The 13,311-nt window shown below is 39.4% G+C and overlaps 1 protein-coding gene across 5 annotated transcripts in view; it reads right to left on the bottom strand.

Annotated features, from left to right (window-relative positions):
- Positions 1–13,311, bottom strand: part of ehbp1 (EH domain binding protein 1) — a 183,818-nt gene that overhangs the window by 148,768 nt on the left and 21,739 nt on the right. For all 5 annotated transcript variants that reach the window (XM_030747768.1, XM_030747770.1, XM_030747771.1 and 2 more), the window contains 3 exons: positions 7,880–7,937; positions 7,694–7,789; positions 4,020–4,073 (listed from right to left, as the gene is read on the bottom strand). In XM_030747768.1, coding sequence (XP_030603628.1) covers positions 4,020–4,073; positions 7,694–7,789; positions 7,880–7,937 — 208 coding nt within the window. The remainder of the gene's footprint in view (positions 1–4,019; positions 4,074–7,693; positions 7,790–7,879; positions 7,938–13,311) is intronic.

Here is a 13,311-nt window from a genome sequence, read left to right as displayed (position 1 = left end):
CCAAAATAACATACTCTCAGACTGGCAGAACTGATTCTGGGCATTGTTGGAGACAATGTAACAATGTGATGGCAGACCATTTTCATGTTTTCTGGGGATGCCCACTGATTCACTCCTACTGGTCAAAGATAGCCAAAGAGATAAGACTAATTCTTGGATTTGGAATTGACTTTAACTTTCAAACTATATATTTATGTAATTTATCAACTGAACTCAACTCTCCAGATAAATACCTTCTGAAAATACTACTGATAGCAGGGAAAAAAGCAATAACAAGGAAATGGCTTAGTGGGAGCCCACCAACACTGAAAGAATGGTCTGCCACTGTAAAAGAAATATGTGATATGGAGATGCTCACCTACTCCCTGAGACTTCAAAGCAACAAGGCCGAAAAATACTGGTCAAAATGGTTAATATATGCAAATGTAAAAATACTGTGAAGTAATTATTTATTTTTCGTTTTTTTTTTTTTTTTTTTTTTTTTCTCTCACCTCTCTCTCTCTCGCTCTATTTTCCCTCTGCTATACTTTGTGATAAAGGTGACTTGATATCAGATAATAAGACATTACTGAAATTTTCACACAGGGGTCTCCACGTTCTTAGCAGGTGCGTCCAACCTACAACCCCATTCATTCCCCTTGAGACCTCAATAAGTTTTACTGTAACCCGGTGCTATTTGGAACATTATTTGCCCCTTTTTCTTCTTTTTTTGTGATACACCACTGTCTCTCTCCCTCGGTGACCCATTTGTTCAATGTTCTATATGTTATTCAATTCTTATGTTGTGTTCACCTTTGTAAGACTATAAAACTGTTTAAAAATAAAGTTTAAAAAAAAAAAACTGATATATTCTGAGAAGACTAGGGATCTATTAGGGTCACTGGTTGCACGACTACATCTGGATTTCTTTTTGTATTATTTCCCATCATGCTCCTGGTGGAAATTTACAAGAAGAAAAACTTGTTGAACAGTAAAGCAGAAACAGTGGGGGCTTTTGGCTAGAGCAAATAGCAGAAAATAGCGGAAGATGGACACAAATGAAGAGACAGCACCTACTGATTGTTGGCATAACTCACGTGATTGAATGTTCCAATTTGCATGAGCCAAGACCAAAAAAAAAAAAAAAAAAAAAAAGAGCTCTAAAAGTTAAAGCTGGTGGGAGCAGGCCCCAACTATAGCAGAACTACCATGATCACATCGCAACACTGGAGGAAACAGAGCAGGTATACGCAAATTTTTCCAGGTGCCAGACCAAAAAAAATACATGTTGCAAAAAAAGTTAGAATTGAATCCTTAATGCATTTATACACAAGCAAACTTTTTCTATTTCATGGCTCTGTTTATTTTGCTCACGTTTTTTTTGTTTTGTGTGTAATCTTTTCCCAACTTGTCAGTATCTCTTAGATTTGACTGGAGAATTGTCACTTGTTCTTAACAATAAAACAAACAAACAAAAAAAAAACCATCAGATGAAATGAATAATTGTTTTTGAATTCACACCATTTTTCACAGAAACTGGGATTGTTTGATCCCGCCATCAGTGCTATTTGGATTCTCACAAAGTGAGTGCATCCATAAAAAAAACATGCATCTCTGCTAGACACACCTTTTAGAAGTGTTAAGAATCTTCTGCTGTAGGAGATGAAGAAAAATCCTCAGAGATTCTTTTAAGATGATTTCATCATGAGGTTACTGGGTGAATTCAAAGCTGCTGTGGGCTTTTATCTTATATAATACACTAGGATGCTACAAACAGGATTGCAGCACAAACGGTCTGCAATCAAATCCAAGACGTACGGGACAAGTTGGGAAACAACCACAAAAAACAAAGATGGACTAAAGGATTTATTTTTTTGAATGTGAGCAACACAATGAAAATCCTGAACATGAAAAAGTCTGAAATTGCAAGGTGTTTGGATTGGAAAGGCTAGCAAAGGCTTAGAAAGACATTACATCACATCATTAAAATAACCAGCTTTTACTCATGTAAACCGTTTGGCATAAAGCTTTACAATCTTGAGCTGCATTTCCATTACAGAAACTTTATCTGTGTCCAGGGTTTCTCCTGGCTTAAAATGAATGTTTGGGGGTGACCACGTACGTGAGCGTGATTCGTCTGCATTTAGTTAAGGTTTAGAGGCTGTGTTACTTTCCTTAACAGAAGTCTAAGCATCTTCCTGTCTTTTTCAGCCATTTGATGAATAAAAAATGAAACCTGAGTAAATCAAATCCTACTCATAACAAAAACTTTGTTAAAAGGATTTTTTTTTTCTACAGTCCTGGTGGTTTTCTTTGGTGGAGGGCCAAAAACTCTTAGATGCATGAAAAACAGCTTTAGGTGAGTTCTGCTTTACTTTACCGTAATAAGAGAGAGGATTTGATGTATATCAGTGAAAAGACGACAGTGGGACAGAGGACATCTTTTTTAATCCATGACCACATTTTCAAAGCCCTTGATGATGTACACGCTGAAGTGAAATGGTGCCTTCTCTGTTGTGTTTCTTGTGTGTAACTACTCAACTACACACAGGGTGGTACCCATCCTGAGAACTTCCCTTTATGGGTACCTGGAACTGGAATAGCGCAGGCCTTTATACATAACCTGGGACAATAGTTCCAGTAGCTGAAAAACTGTCTTTTTCATTTTACATTTCAATTAGTTTACTCCATAAATAAACTAAGTTCACAAATAAAATGCTGCTGGATGTGACATAAAGCCACTAGATGGCGCAGAACTCACTGTACAGTGGCGGAACAGTTGCACATACAATAAAATATACTGATGATACTCTCTCATGGGACAGTCACAGTTCACTGTAACTCAGACCTGAGCTGAGTTTTATTTTCAACTTGATTTGAGTGAGCTCAAACTAATGAGCATAAATAAACTCGCTGTCACAAAAAGAATTTGTCATAAACTCCAGAATAAGCTGAAATCTTCCACCTGAGAGAAAAAGGAGATGTGTAAGTACAAAATCTCCATCCGTTCAGCATGTGTGCAGTACTGAGGCACACAATGTCACCAAGTATGGAAAACAGTGGAAGAAAGTTTCCAGTTTCCTGGCAGTCTCCAGTTCTCTCCACCAGTTTGCTTCAATCCTCCACCTTGCTGTCTCAGTCCTTCCTTCCTGCTCTCACAAACCTCTGCATGAAATTCTCTCCTAATTTTTTTTTTTTATTTAAACTAACACTTGTGTGTTTTGAGGCTTTTTCTAAATCTGAATTTTGTCTGTCAAACCAGATTCAGCAGTTTCCAGCTTCAGTATTCATTCCCCTTTTTTTTTAACCATATGTATCTGTTGGTGTAATAATCCAAGCAGGGCACATGCATATCACTTCAACAAAGTATAAATGTCTATACTTAAGTGAAAGCATGAATTTAAACTGGTAGATGTTACAGAGTTTGAATTAAAAAGTAGATTACAGGTTAACAATGACACGCACTGACATGAGCACATTATGGAAAAGCAGTTGTTTTAATCATCATATTAATTAATGACTAAATACATTGATGGAAATCATTTGTGGTAATAAAGTAACAACTCAACATTTCATAAGCACCCCAGTTTGTGGCCTTAGAAAGAGACTGTTAAAAATAAATACTCCACTATTACCTGTAGAAATGAAGTCTGTTACTGCAATAAAATACAGATGCCTATGCCAAACATGTACATGAACATTATGAAAAAGGTTTAATCTGAGAGGTATGAGCCACACAGAGAGCATGCAATGGCATACAATGACCGCATGGTGGCAGAATTTGCACATGAAATGGAAAGGCTGTGTCCCCCCCCCTCCCCATTGAGAACACTCAATTGGGAAATAATTTCTGTCTTGTAAAACTTGTAATCTGGAGGTTATTGTACATGACATTTCAGATGAGTTTGAGCACCCCACACAATTATAGGTTACATTCATTTCCCGTTAGACAAAAATATAAATAAGAAACAAGAATAAATGCAACAGAGTGTCAATTAAGAAGCACATTAAAAAGATTGGGGGGGTAACTGAGTACTCACATTTTCAATGACAAACGTCCATTCTTTGTCCTCAAACTCCTCTGCGTGGGGGTCCTACAAGCAATCAAGACAGCAATTATTTAATTAAATTTTCATTTTGGCCATGTGCCAACAGACTTAAAACACAAAACAGTTTGAGCTCATTTGCGTCCTACAGTCTCCCTCCTCCCTCTAGTCACCCCATGACCCGGTCTGTCTGGTCCATTTCCCCGCATCGAATGTTTTACATTACTGAGGTGACTTTCAATTACATGAGGATGAGCTACTGACTCCACAGACACACATTAAAATGCAGAAAATACCCTTCAGAGTTCAGTTGCTTCGTTGAGTCTCTGTATACTGTACATCTCTGTGTTGTCTCTCTTGCCTGTCTAACCTCGACATAATAAAAGAAGACAGCAAAGGAGGCAGGAAGCAGCCTGGCCTTACTGCGCTGTTGTGGATGACCTTCACTGCCCTCCAGCGCTCTCTTAAGCACATGCAGACTACACACGAACACAAATCAGAACTGCGCACACTGCAGACCATTTTCACAGAGCAGCTGTATATCTGGTGGTAAATACTCTAGATAAGTTAGAACCATTCAAACCAGATGGCTGGATACAGGTTAAACCAGTACCTTCAGTGCAGGTAAAGCATCTGTACATGTGTTATGCCAATATTTGCACTCTACTGTGAGAGTCAGATTACAGACCAGGGAATTTGATAGTTCCGATATCAGAGATGCATTAAACCCTGGTTGCAATGGGCATTATTAAGGATGGTCAGCTGACACATGTTCATTTAAAAAGGTAGAGGAGGAGCAGTTTCTCCACTACAGAACAACACAAACATACAGTTTGTTGCAGTCTCAACATGTAATGCACATGCTCTCATCTCTTTGCCTTTTTTTTGTCTGACTGAGCTCAGGACACACTCCCAGAAATCAATATTCCTGCAGTCTGGCATAACAGTCAGACACAACGCCTACATGGGCACAAACATACAGAGAAAGCAACACAGCTTCCTCGTCCCCCTCCAAACTGTAAATCTGCTACTATTTCACAGCCACATAAACTGCTTCTAAAAGCCAGCAGAGTGTGGCATTATCAGCAGTTTTAGTGCAGCTGATAAGCAAAAGCTGCAGATCACAGACAGCACGCTCATTCCTTTGTGATATATCGTTGTCATCAACATAAGGATTTCAATATTTTGATTGATATTTTAAAACATTAATATCAACAATAAAACAAGAGAACAGGAAATGCTTGTCTTTTCCAATATATGCTAATTCATATCCAAACAATTCCTGTGGAACTATTCAGTGGGATTTCTTATCTAGTTTGAAATAAAATGCAATATTAAAACTCAGAAGTCAAATCTTGCTAATTTCAAACTTGTTAGGGTAAAAACAACAACTGCCCACTCTGCATTACGCACAATCTCTCTTCTGGGACTGATATGTCTTCATAACGAGCAGGCAAAGCACTACCCGGTTAGGTTAATGTTTAATTTCAGTTTTTTTTGTTTTTTTTTTTAAACTATATACAAAGTTCAGCTAAGGCTGCCTGGTAGTCTACATCTCCCTGAGGCTACAATACAGCAGAGCACAGCTATTTTAGCTGCAGAGCTTCAGGCCAGAAAACACTCACAGGATCTTCAAATCACTGTTAGTTTGCTCTCACCTTCAGTCAACACAACGCAGAAAAAATCCAAAGTGCAAGTTGTTAGATAACTGATTTTTATAGGTATCAGTATTGCACTTGGTAAATGGACTGGTACTTGAATAGCACCTTTTTTTTAGTCTAAGAACTCAAAGCACTTTTTACTATAAGCCTCATTTGCCCAATCACACACATATTGATACAAGCCCCATGTCTAACATTTGTGCACATGCACACACACTAATGGATCCATTGGGGACAACTCAGGGTTCTTGCCCCAAGGACGCTTGTACATGTAGACTGGAGCAGTTAAGGGATCGATCCACCAACCTCCCGATTGGTAGATGACTCACTCTACCTCCTGAGCCATATTTGTATCTGAAGAGCCTATGAAGCCTGCAGTATAACTATAACTGTTCACATTATGTAAAGAAGTTCAAATACATTCTAAAAACGTACATATTTAATGCACTATCCATTATCTGAGATGTCTTAAGAAATCAAGGTACTATTTCACCAATATGTCTCAGTTTTTCCCCATATTAGAAAGAAATGCAACTTTAGTAAATCAAAGAAACCTGTCAGCACACCTCCTCTGCCTTACCCTCTAAGAAATAAATCTGTAGGATTAGAGGAAAAAGTACTGGCAGCTCATTACTCAAAGTCTGGCCCATAACATAAAACTGAAATTTAATGTTAATTCGCTGAAGGTTCATCTTCAAATTTTTAGCTGCTAGGGTGAACAAAGACCACAGGCTTACGGACTGCAGAATCTATTGCTGTTTGATTTGAGCTCCATGCAGCTTAAGTGGGTGAACTGTGCCTTCAATGGTTTTTGCTTTGTGCCTCATTACAAAAACAGCTTTATTACTTCCTCTGGGACAGGAAGTGGAAGTGGGCCCAGAAAAGAGCCACTAACATGTACAGTTGTGCTTAACAAACACAGACCTCAGACAACTAAGCCAGTACACATGACAGCAGAGACAACGGTTTGTTTTTACAAACATCTGGAGAGAAATCATCTGGAGAGGGCTTTCTGTGTCAAGTGCCTTGGGATTCACTAGATTGTCATGTATTTAGTGACCAAAATGTTAAAGACCTCCTTCACAAAGCAGGGCAGCTATGTAGGTATTTGTGGAGGGAGGTATGGTTAAAGCAGGTAACAGGACACTGAGCTCTGAGCTGACCCATCAGCATGGAGGCCCGGCATGTTTAAGTAAGCCAGACATGGTGACAGATACTACAAGGGTGTCATTTACAGACAACTGTTTAACTGTACAGTTAGAAGCAGAATTACTGGCATAAGCTCTATGTAGTAATCGAATTACACAAGGGCGGTTTAAAAATGTTATTAAACTAGTATTTCAATTATTTTTTTATTTTTTTGACCCAAATTCAACAAAACGATGTATTTACTGAATATTTCAGCCCCTTCTTCTGTGAGTGTCTAGTACTCTGAAGAGCTGTTAGAACCTGCTGTAAACATGATGCATACACCAGCGGGTTATGCATTACAGTGGCCAGACACAAGTTTCTGGGGACGCTCCTTAGGAATGTTACGTCATTTACACCAAATATAGTTATGTAAAAAGTCTATGTACAGAGATGAACTGACATAAATTCGCGTTGTGTGAGGGAATTTCAAATGAGTTGAACCATTCCCACATCAAAAAACACATCAGCTGGGACTCCAGTGACAGACACAATTGATAGAATTTAAGGGCAGCTGGAGCTGTATGGTTCGATTTCACTTTTGAAACACATCTGCATCTGCAAAAGTCAAGAAAAGTTGTATTTTGTGTTGAATTTGGAAAAAAAACCTTGTAATATTAGCTGTGTTGAGCAATTTTAACTGTCCTTTTATATTTTTCTTATTTAAATCAATTGTAAATATTAGCATATAACAGCAGACATGGTCTGGTAAGGGGGTTGAATAATATTGACCAACATTTTCTCAGAAAAATCTCAAAAATCAGGGCTACATTTTTCCCTAAAACTCTGTGTTATACAAATAAAAGAGCAGCAGGTCACCTTAAAGAGAGTGACAGTGATCTCGATGTTTTCTGGGACAGGCCACACCACAACTCCTCTGTAGGGGTTTTTGATGCCAGGTTGCCAGCTATGGGACTGCAGGACAGAAGGATGATAATTTAAAAAATTACATTTGGAAAAGATAAACTTTTTTTAAATTAAAATTGCACGTAATCAAATACAAACCTTGGAGGATTTCCGTCGACTTCTACGCGTCCAAACTACCACCAGTTTGTCTGGTTGCCTGTGAGAAGAGAGAGAAAAGAAAGATTAATGGAAAAAGGGCAATCCATCCAGCTCTGTGCTACATATCAACATATAATTACTGTCAGTCTAATTTAGATTGCATCTTATCACTTCACGTTTAAAACCCTGATAAGCCTTCCACTCTACACACACACACACACACACACACACACACACACACACACACACACACACAGACATATACAAACACCTGCATAGTCTCACAGTATGAATAAATCATGATGAGACAACTAAACCCTGGCTTTGTCCCTGTGGACTGCAGCATAAACAACAGGGTACACACATGCAGGAATACAGAGTACAGACAAACAAGCATGAGTTTAGTCTAATAGGGAAAAACTGAAAGAGTCCAAAAGTCACAATAATCTGACCCAGTCCAGCATGGAGTCAGCTGTAATGTGTGTTAAGTAAAGAAGCTGAGATTAGTGAAAGAGCTGCTAGTGGCAGAGCTAACACAGCATAGAGGGAGCAGTTTGGAGATATTTCATGCCTCCAATGCTAGCAGCTCTTCCTTCAGCCCAATCTCACCAGGAAAATAGTCACGAAAAACAAAAGCATTTCTAGTTTTACATGACCATGAATCAGTATACGTGAGACTGAACAGATCAATCATTTCTTCAGGAACATACCCAGAAACACAAATCGATTAAAGGTTGTGACTATTTCACAAATTGCTGTGTTAACCTCGGTCACATGATAGGCAGTGGAGTGCACAGCATCAAGACAATACAGGGTGTTCACAAGCAGAAGAGAGGAGGAGTGGCTGTAGGTCAGATGAGGCAAAGTACCCTCTGAAATGCAGCTGATGGTGCTGTGGTTTATGTGTTAACTGCTGATGCATACTTTGGCTTACAGTCATGCTTAAGTATCTCGCTCTCTCTCTCTCTCTCACACTCACTCACTCACTCACACTCTCACACACACACACACACACACACACACACACACACACACACACACACACACACACACACACACACACACACACACACACACACACACACACACAGAGGCAAGCATTCACTTCATGCTGTGGAGCTCTCCAGCTTCAGGGATGATGGTCTGTAGCTAATCCAGCCCTTTGCAATGGACAGAAGAAAGGTAGCAAACTACTCTACATGGATTCATCAGAATAACTTTATAAGCTTTGCAGGACACCAACTCCCTGACCAGGTGAATAAGTAACAAGAAGCTGCAACATATTAATAGTGGTATTAGCCAGGGATGCACTAATCCAGCTTCTCCCAGTCCTGATACATTAGCTTTTGGTCCATCCATCCATTTTCTTCTGCTTATCTGTGGCCAGGTCGCAGGGGCAGCAGCCTAAGCAGAGAAGCCCAGGCCTCCCTCCACATTTGGCCACTGCCCAACACACATTGCACCTGACCCCTGAAACCTCCTACAGGTGGTGGGCCTACAGGAGGGCAGGCCCATCTCGCATCTTAAGGCTGCACCTGGCAGGGCACCACGGGCTAATGCTCAGCCGCCAGACGCTCTCCCTTGAGCTCCCTTCCCAGGCCTGGCTCCAGGGTGGGGCCCAAGCAACCCTTTCACGGGTAAGGTAAACAATTCTCTTGTTGTATTTTATTACCTTTTAATATCTGGTTATACTGAGTACTGAGATGATACCAGTGTTAAATCAACAAGCTTTATCCTTCACTGTGAGTAACAGACTGGAAATAATTCTTTAAGTGTAAGACAGCAACAGGCTAGACTTAAACATCACTTTCCAAACTTTGCATAACAATTGAACAAACAAAAAAAAAAAAAAAAAGGAGTAAAAAATAAGGACATCCAAGAATATTAATTTACTGGAGGATATCCCTGATGCCATAGGGTGAGGGGCGGGTACATCCTAGACAGGTTGCCAGTCTGTCGCAGGGGTAACAGAGAGACAGACAACCATTTACACTCACACTCACACCTACGGACACTTTTTAATCACCAGTTAACCTAACCCAACCTAACCCCACTAAGTGCATGTCTTGAGCTGTGGGAAAAAGCTGGAATACCCGGAGACAACATGCAAACTCCTCACAGAAATGCTCCAGCCAGACGGTAGATTTGAACCCAGGACCTTCTTGCTATGAGGCAACAGTGCTAACCACCAAACCATTAATCAAAACAATTTTAAGCATGCTGTAAGAAACTGATAATCTGTGATTATCTTTAACATTTCTACAAATTCGTTCTGGTAATCACATCCTCAAGCAGACACAAAAATGTTCCATGGTAAACAAATTAGACTACATACATAAAGTATATACTGCACTCTTGTACAAGGTTGTATACTACATAATGTCTATTTATATAATCTATAAATAAAAGACAGATATGTCTGCCTACAAAGCATTATACTCATGTGTGTACAGGAATATGACTACATAAAAGCACCCATACTACATAATCTGCTGATATCAATGCATTATGAATAACATCACTAGGAAGCGCTGGAAGGCAATGCGTTGTTTTCAGCAGTAAGGCACAACTTTTTCTTTGCAAATGCAAAAAAGCGGTCCTACATGAACAAATATGTAGGACCGCTTTTTTGCATTTGCGCAATATTTCTAAAATTAGAAACATCCTTTCTCAGAGTGATGCTGAAAAGCTAATTCATGCATTTATTACTTCTAGGCTGGACTATTGTAATTCATTATTATCAGGCTGTCCTAAAGGCTCCCTGAAAAGCCTTCAGCTGATCCAAAATGCTGCAGCTAGAGTACTGACAGGGACTAGAAAGAGAGAGCAGATTTCTCCCATATTGGCTTCTCTTCATCAGCTCCCTGTTAAATCTAGAATAGAATTTAAAATCCTTCTCCTCACATACAAGGTCTTGAATAATCAGGCACCATCTTATCTCAAAGACCTCATAGTACCATATCACCCCAATAGAGCACTTCGCTCTCAGACTGCTGGCTTACTTGTGGTTCCTAGGATACTTAAGAGTAGAATGGGAGGCAGAGCCTTCAGTTTTCAGGCGCCTCTTCTGTGGAACCAGCTTCCAGCTTGGATTCGGGAGACAGACACCCTCTCTATTTTTAAGATTAGGCTTAAAACTTTCCTTTATGATCAAGCTTATAGTTAGGGCTGGATCAGGTGACCCTGAACCATCCCTTAGTTATGCTGCTATAGGCCTAGTCTGCTGGGGGGTTCACATAATGCACTGTTTCTTCTCATTCACCTTATTTACTTTGTTTATACTCCACTCTGCATTTAATCATTAATTGATATTAATCTCTGGCTCTCTTCCACAGCATGTCTTTCTCTCCCCTCAGCCCAACCGGTCGCGGCAGATGACTGCCCCTCCCTGAGCCTGGTTCTGCTGGAGGTTTCTTCCTGTTAAAAGGGAGTTTTTCCTTCCCACTGTCGCCAAGTGCTGCTCATAGGGGGTCGTTTTGACTGTTGGGTTTTCTATGTATTATTGTAGGGTCTTTACCCACAATACAAAGCGCCTTGAGGCGACAGTTTGTTGTGATTTGGCGCTATATAAATAAAATTGAATTGAATTGAATTGAATTGAATTGAATTTGAAGGCGAGTGTTCCCAGTTTCTGGTTTGCGTCTCACTTTTCACACTTTCACTATTGTTTGGTGAGCAGTAAATGTGAAGTCTGTATAGACAAACTATGGGTGACTGAGGCAATCTGCTAGCAACCAGAGCAATCATAATGAGATTTTCAGTACAGCGCCCTGTTTGCAACCAATTTCACCCAGCAACTGACCGCAACCTCCTGTAAACGCTCGCCAGCCAGTCGGGGAATACACGTTTCCCTCTTGCAACTGCAGGTTGCAAAGGGGTTGCCAACTGATCTATATGACTGAGGCATGAGCAATTAAGTAGAAGCAGATTTTAATTAAAGTCAAAATTCAGGATGAAACATGGAACAGTACTAAGTTTAGTATTTTTCTGCAGTAACACTGAAGTACTGCAAGTTAAACACTGGATTAATGTGTGCGAGGAGCCTTATGTTGAAGATTTTTAGAAAACAGCAGCGAAGGAAAAGAATGGCAGACTGTGTGACAGAGAGCAAAAAGACAAGAGAAAAGAGGGAAGGAAAGTGAAAAGAGACAAGAGGAGAGGGGAGGAGGAGAATGACATAACAATTTCAGCCTTCAGGAGAGGCCCCACATAGAGGAGTTATTGTTCAACAACACATGCCATATCAGAGAGCAAGCACACACAAATATCACCCTCCTTTTTTTCCCCCTCTGTACAGTATTTGAAGAGCTATGAGAAAAATTTAAACCATTTGTCTGCAGACTAAATTATTTCTACGCCCTGTTTTAATTTCCTCTTGTGTTCGGCTCCAACTTCAAGGCTTCATTCTGTGTGTAACAGGAATCAGTGAGCCATCAGGGAGGAATGCCAAAACACAAATGAGATGAAAATGGCCACAAAAAGGCCCAAAGAAAGATGATTAAAGTGTGCATACATCAGCTGTCAATCAAACAAAGAGTTCACCAGCAGCACAGCTACATTAAAGACTCAAGTGTATCCTGAATTTGAGATTTAGTTTGGATGTTTATAATATACGTAATTGAGAATTATTACAAAAATTGGGATTATAAGGTTCAACCTGTTATTCATACGTTTTCTGCTTTTTAAGTTGTATGGATTTTTTGTTGCTGAGAAGTCCATTTTAATAGACAGTTAGTTTGGCAGCTAATACTATCATTAAAAAGTGTCTTAAACTGTTTGAATAATAAGCTTGAAAGGCTAATTTTGAATTGATGAGGTTTTAATTACACCATACATTCATTTCATTCACCAGTGCATTTTTCCCGCCTTTCATTTTTCTTCAAAAACATATTTCTAGTCACTATTTGGGCAGAACAGATATATTAATAGAGGCCAGAGAACATTTGGCAACTCATTTTATCCTTATTTTTCATTCATGGACAATCCCCTCACTTTTATTTTAAAATTGCAGTAGCCGTTAATCATCCTGCCTCACCCCCTCCAGTCTTGGGTGAGACTAACCGGTCTGTTGTCTTACACTCAAACAGCATTTAACATCTTGAAAGGCAGCTTGCTATGGCCACAACCAGAAAACAACAAAAGATGTGGTATTCAATGTGACCAAATGTACAGAGCAGGGTTATTATAGTTAACGAAAACGAACGAAATAACGAAAACTGAAATTGAAAAAACATTGTCGTTAACTGAAATAAATAAAAACTAAAATTAAAAGGAAGAAACGACAACTAACTAAAACTGAATTGTGAGTTTACAAAACTAACTAAAACTAACTGAAATTATAGATATTGTTATTTTTTCAAAAGTCTTGTGGATTGATATGAAATCATTTTTTTCCTCTCTCCGAGTTTAAGCTCGGAACGCCGTCGGGCAAA

This window comes from Archocentrus centrarchus, chromosome 15 (genome assembly GCF_007364275.1).
Source record: "Archocentrus centrarchus isolate MPI-CPG fArcCen1 chromosome 15, fArcCen1, whole genome shotgun sequence".
In the NCBI taxonomy this organism is placed as follows: domain Eukaryota; kingdom Metazoa; phylum Chordata; class Actinopteri; order Cichliformes; family Cichlidae; genus Archocentrus; species Archocentrus centrarchus.
The sequence above is the reverse complement of the archived record's forward strand: the minus strand, read 5'-3'. Positions and strand labels throughout refer to the sequence as shown.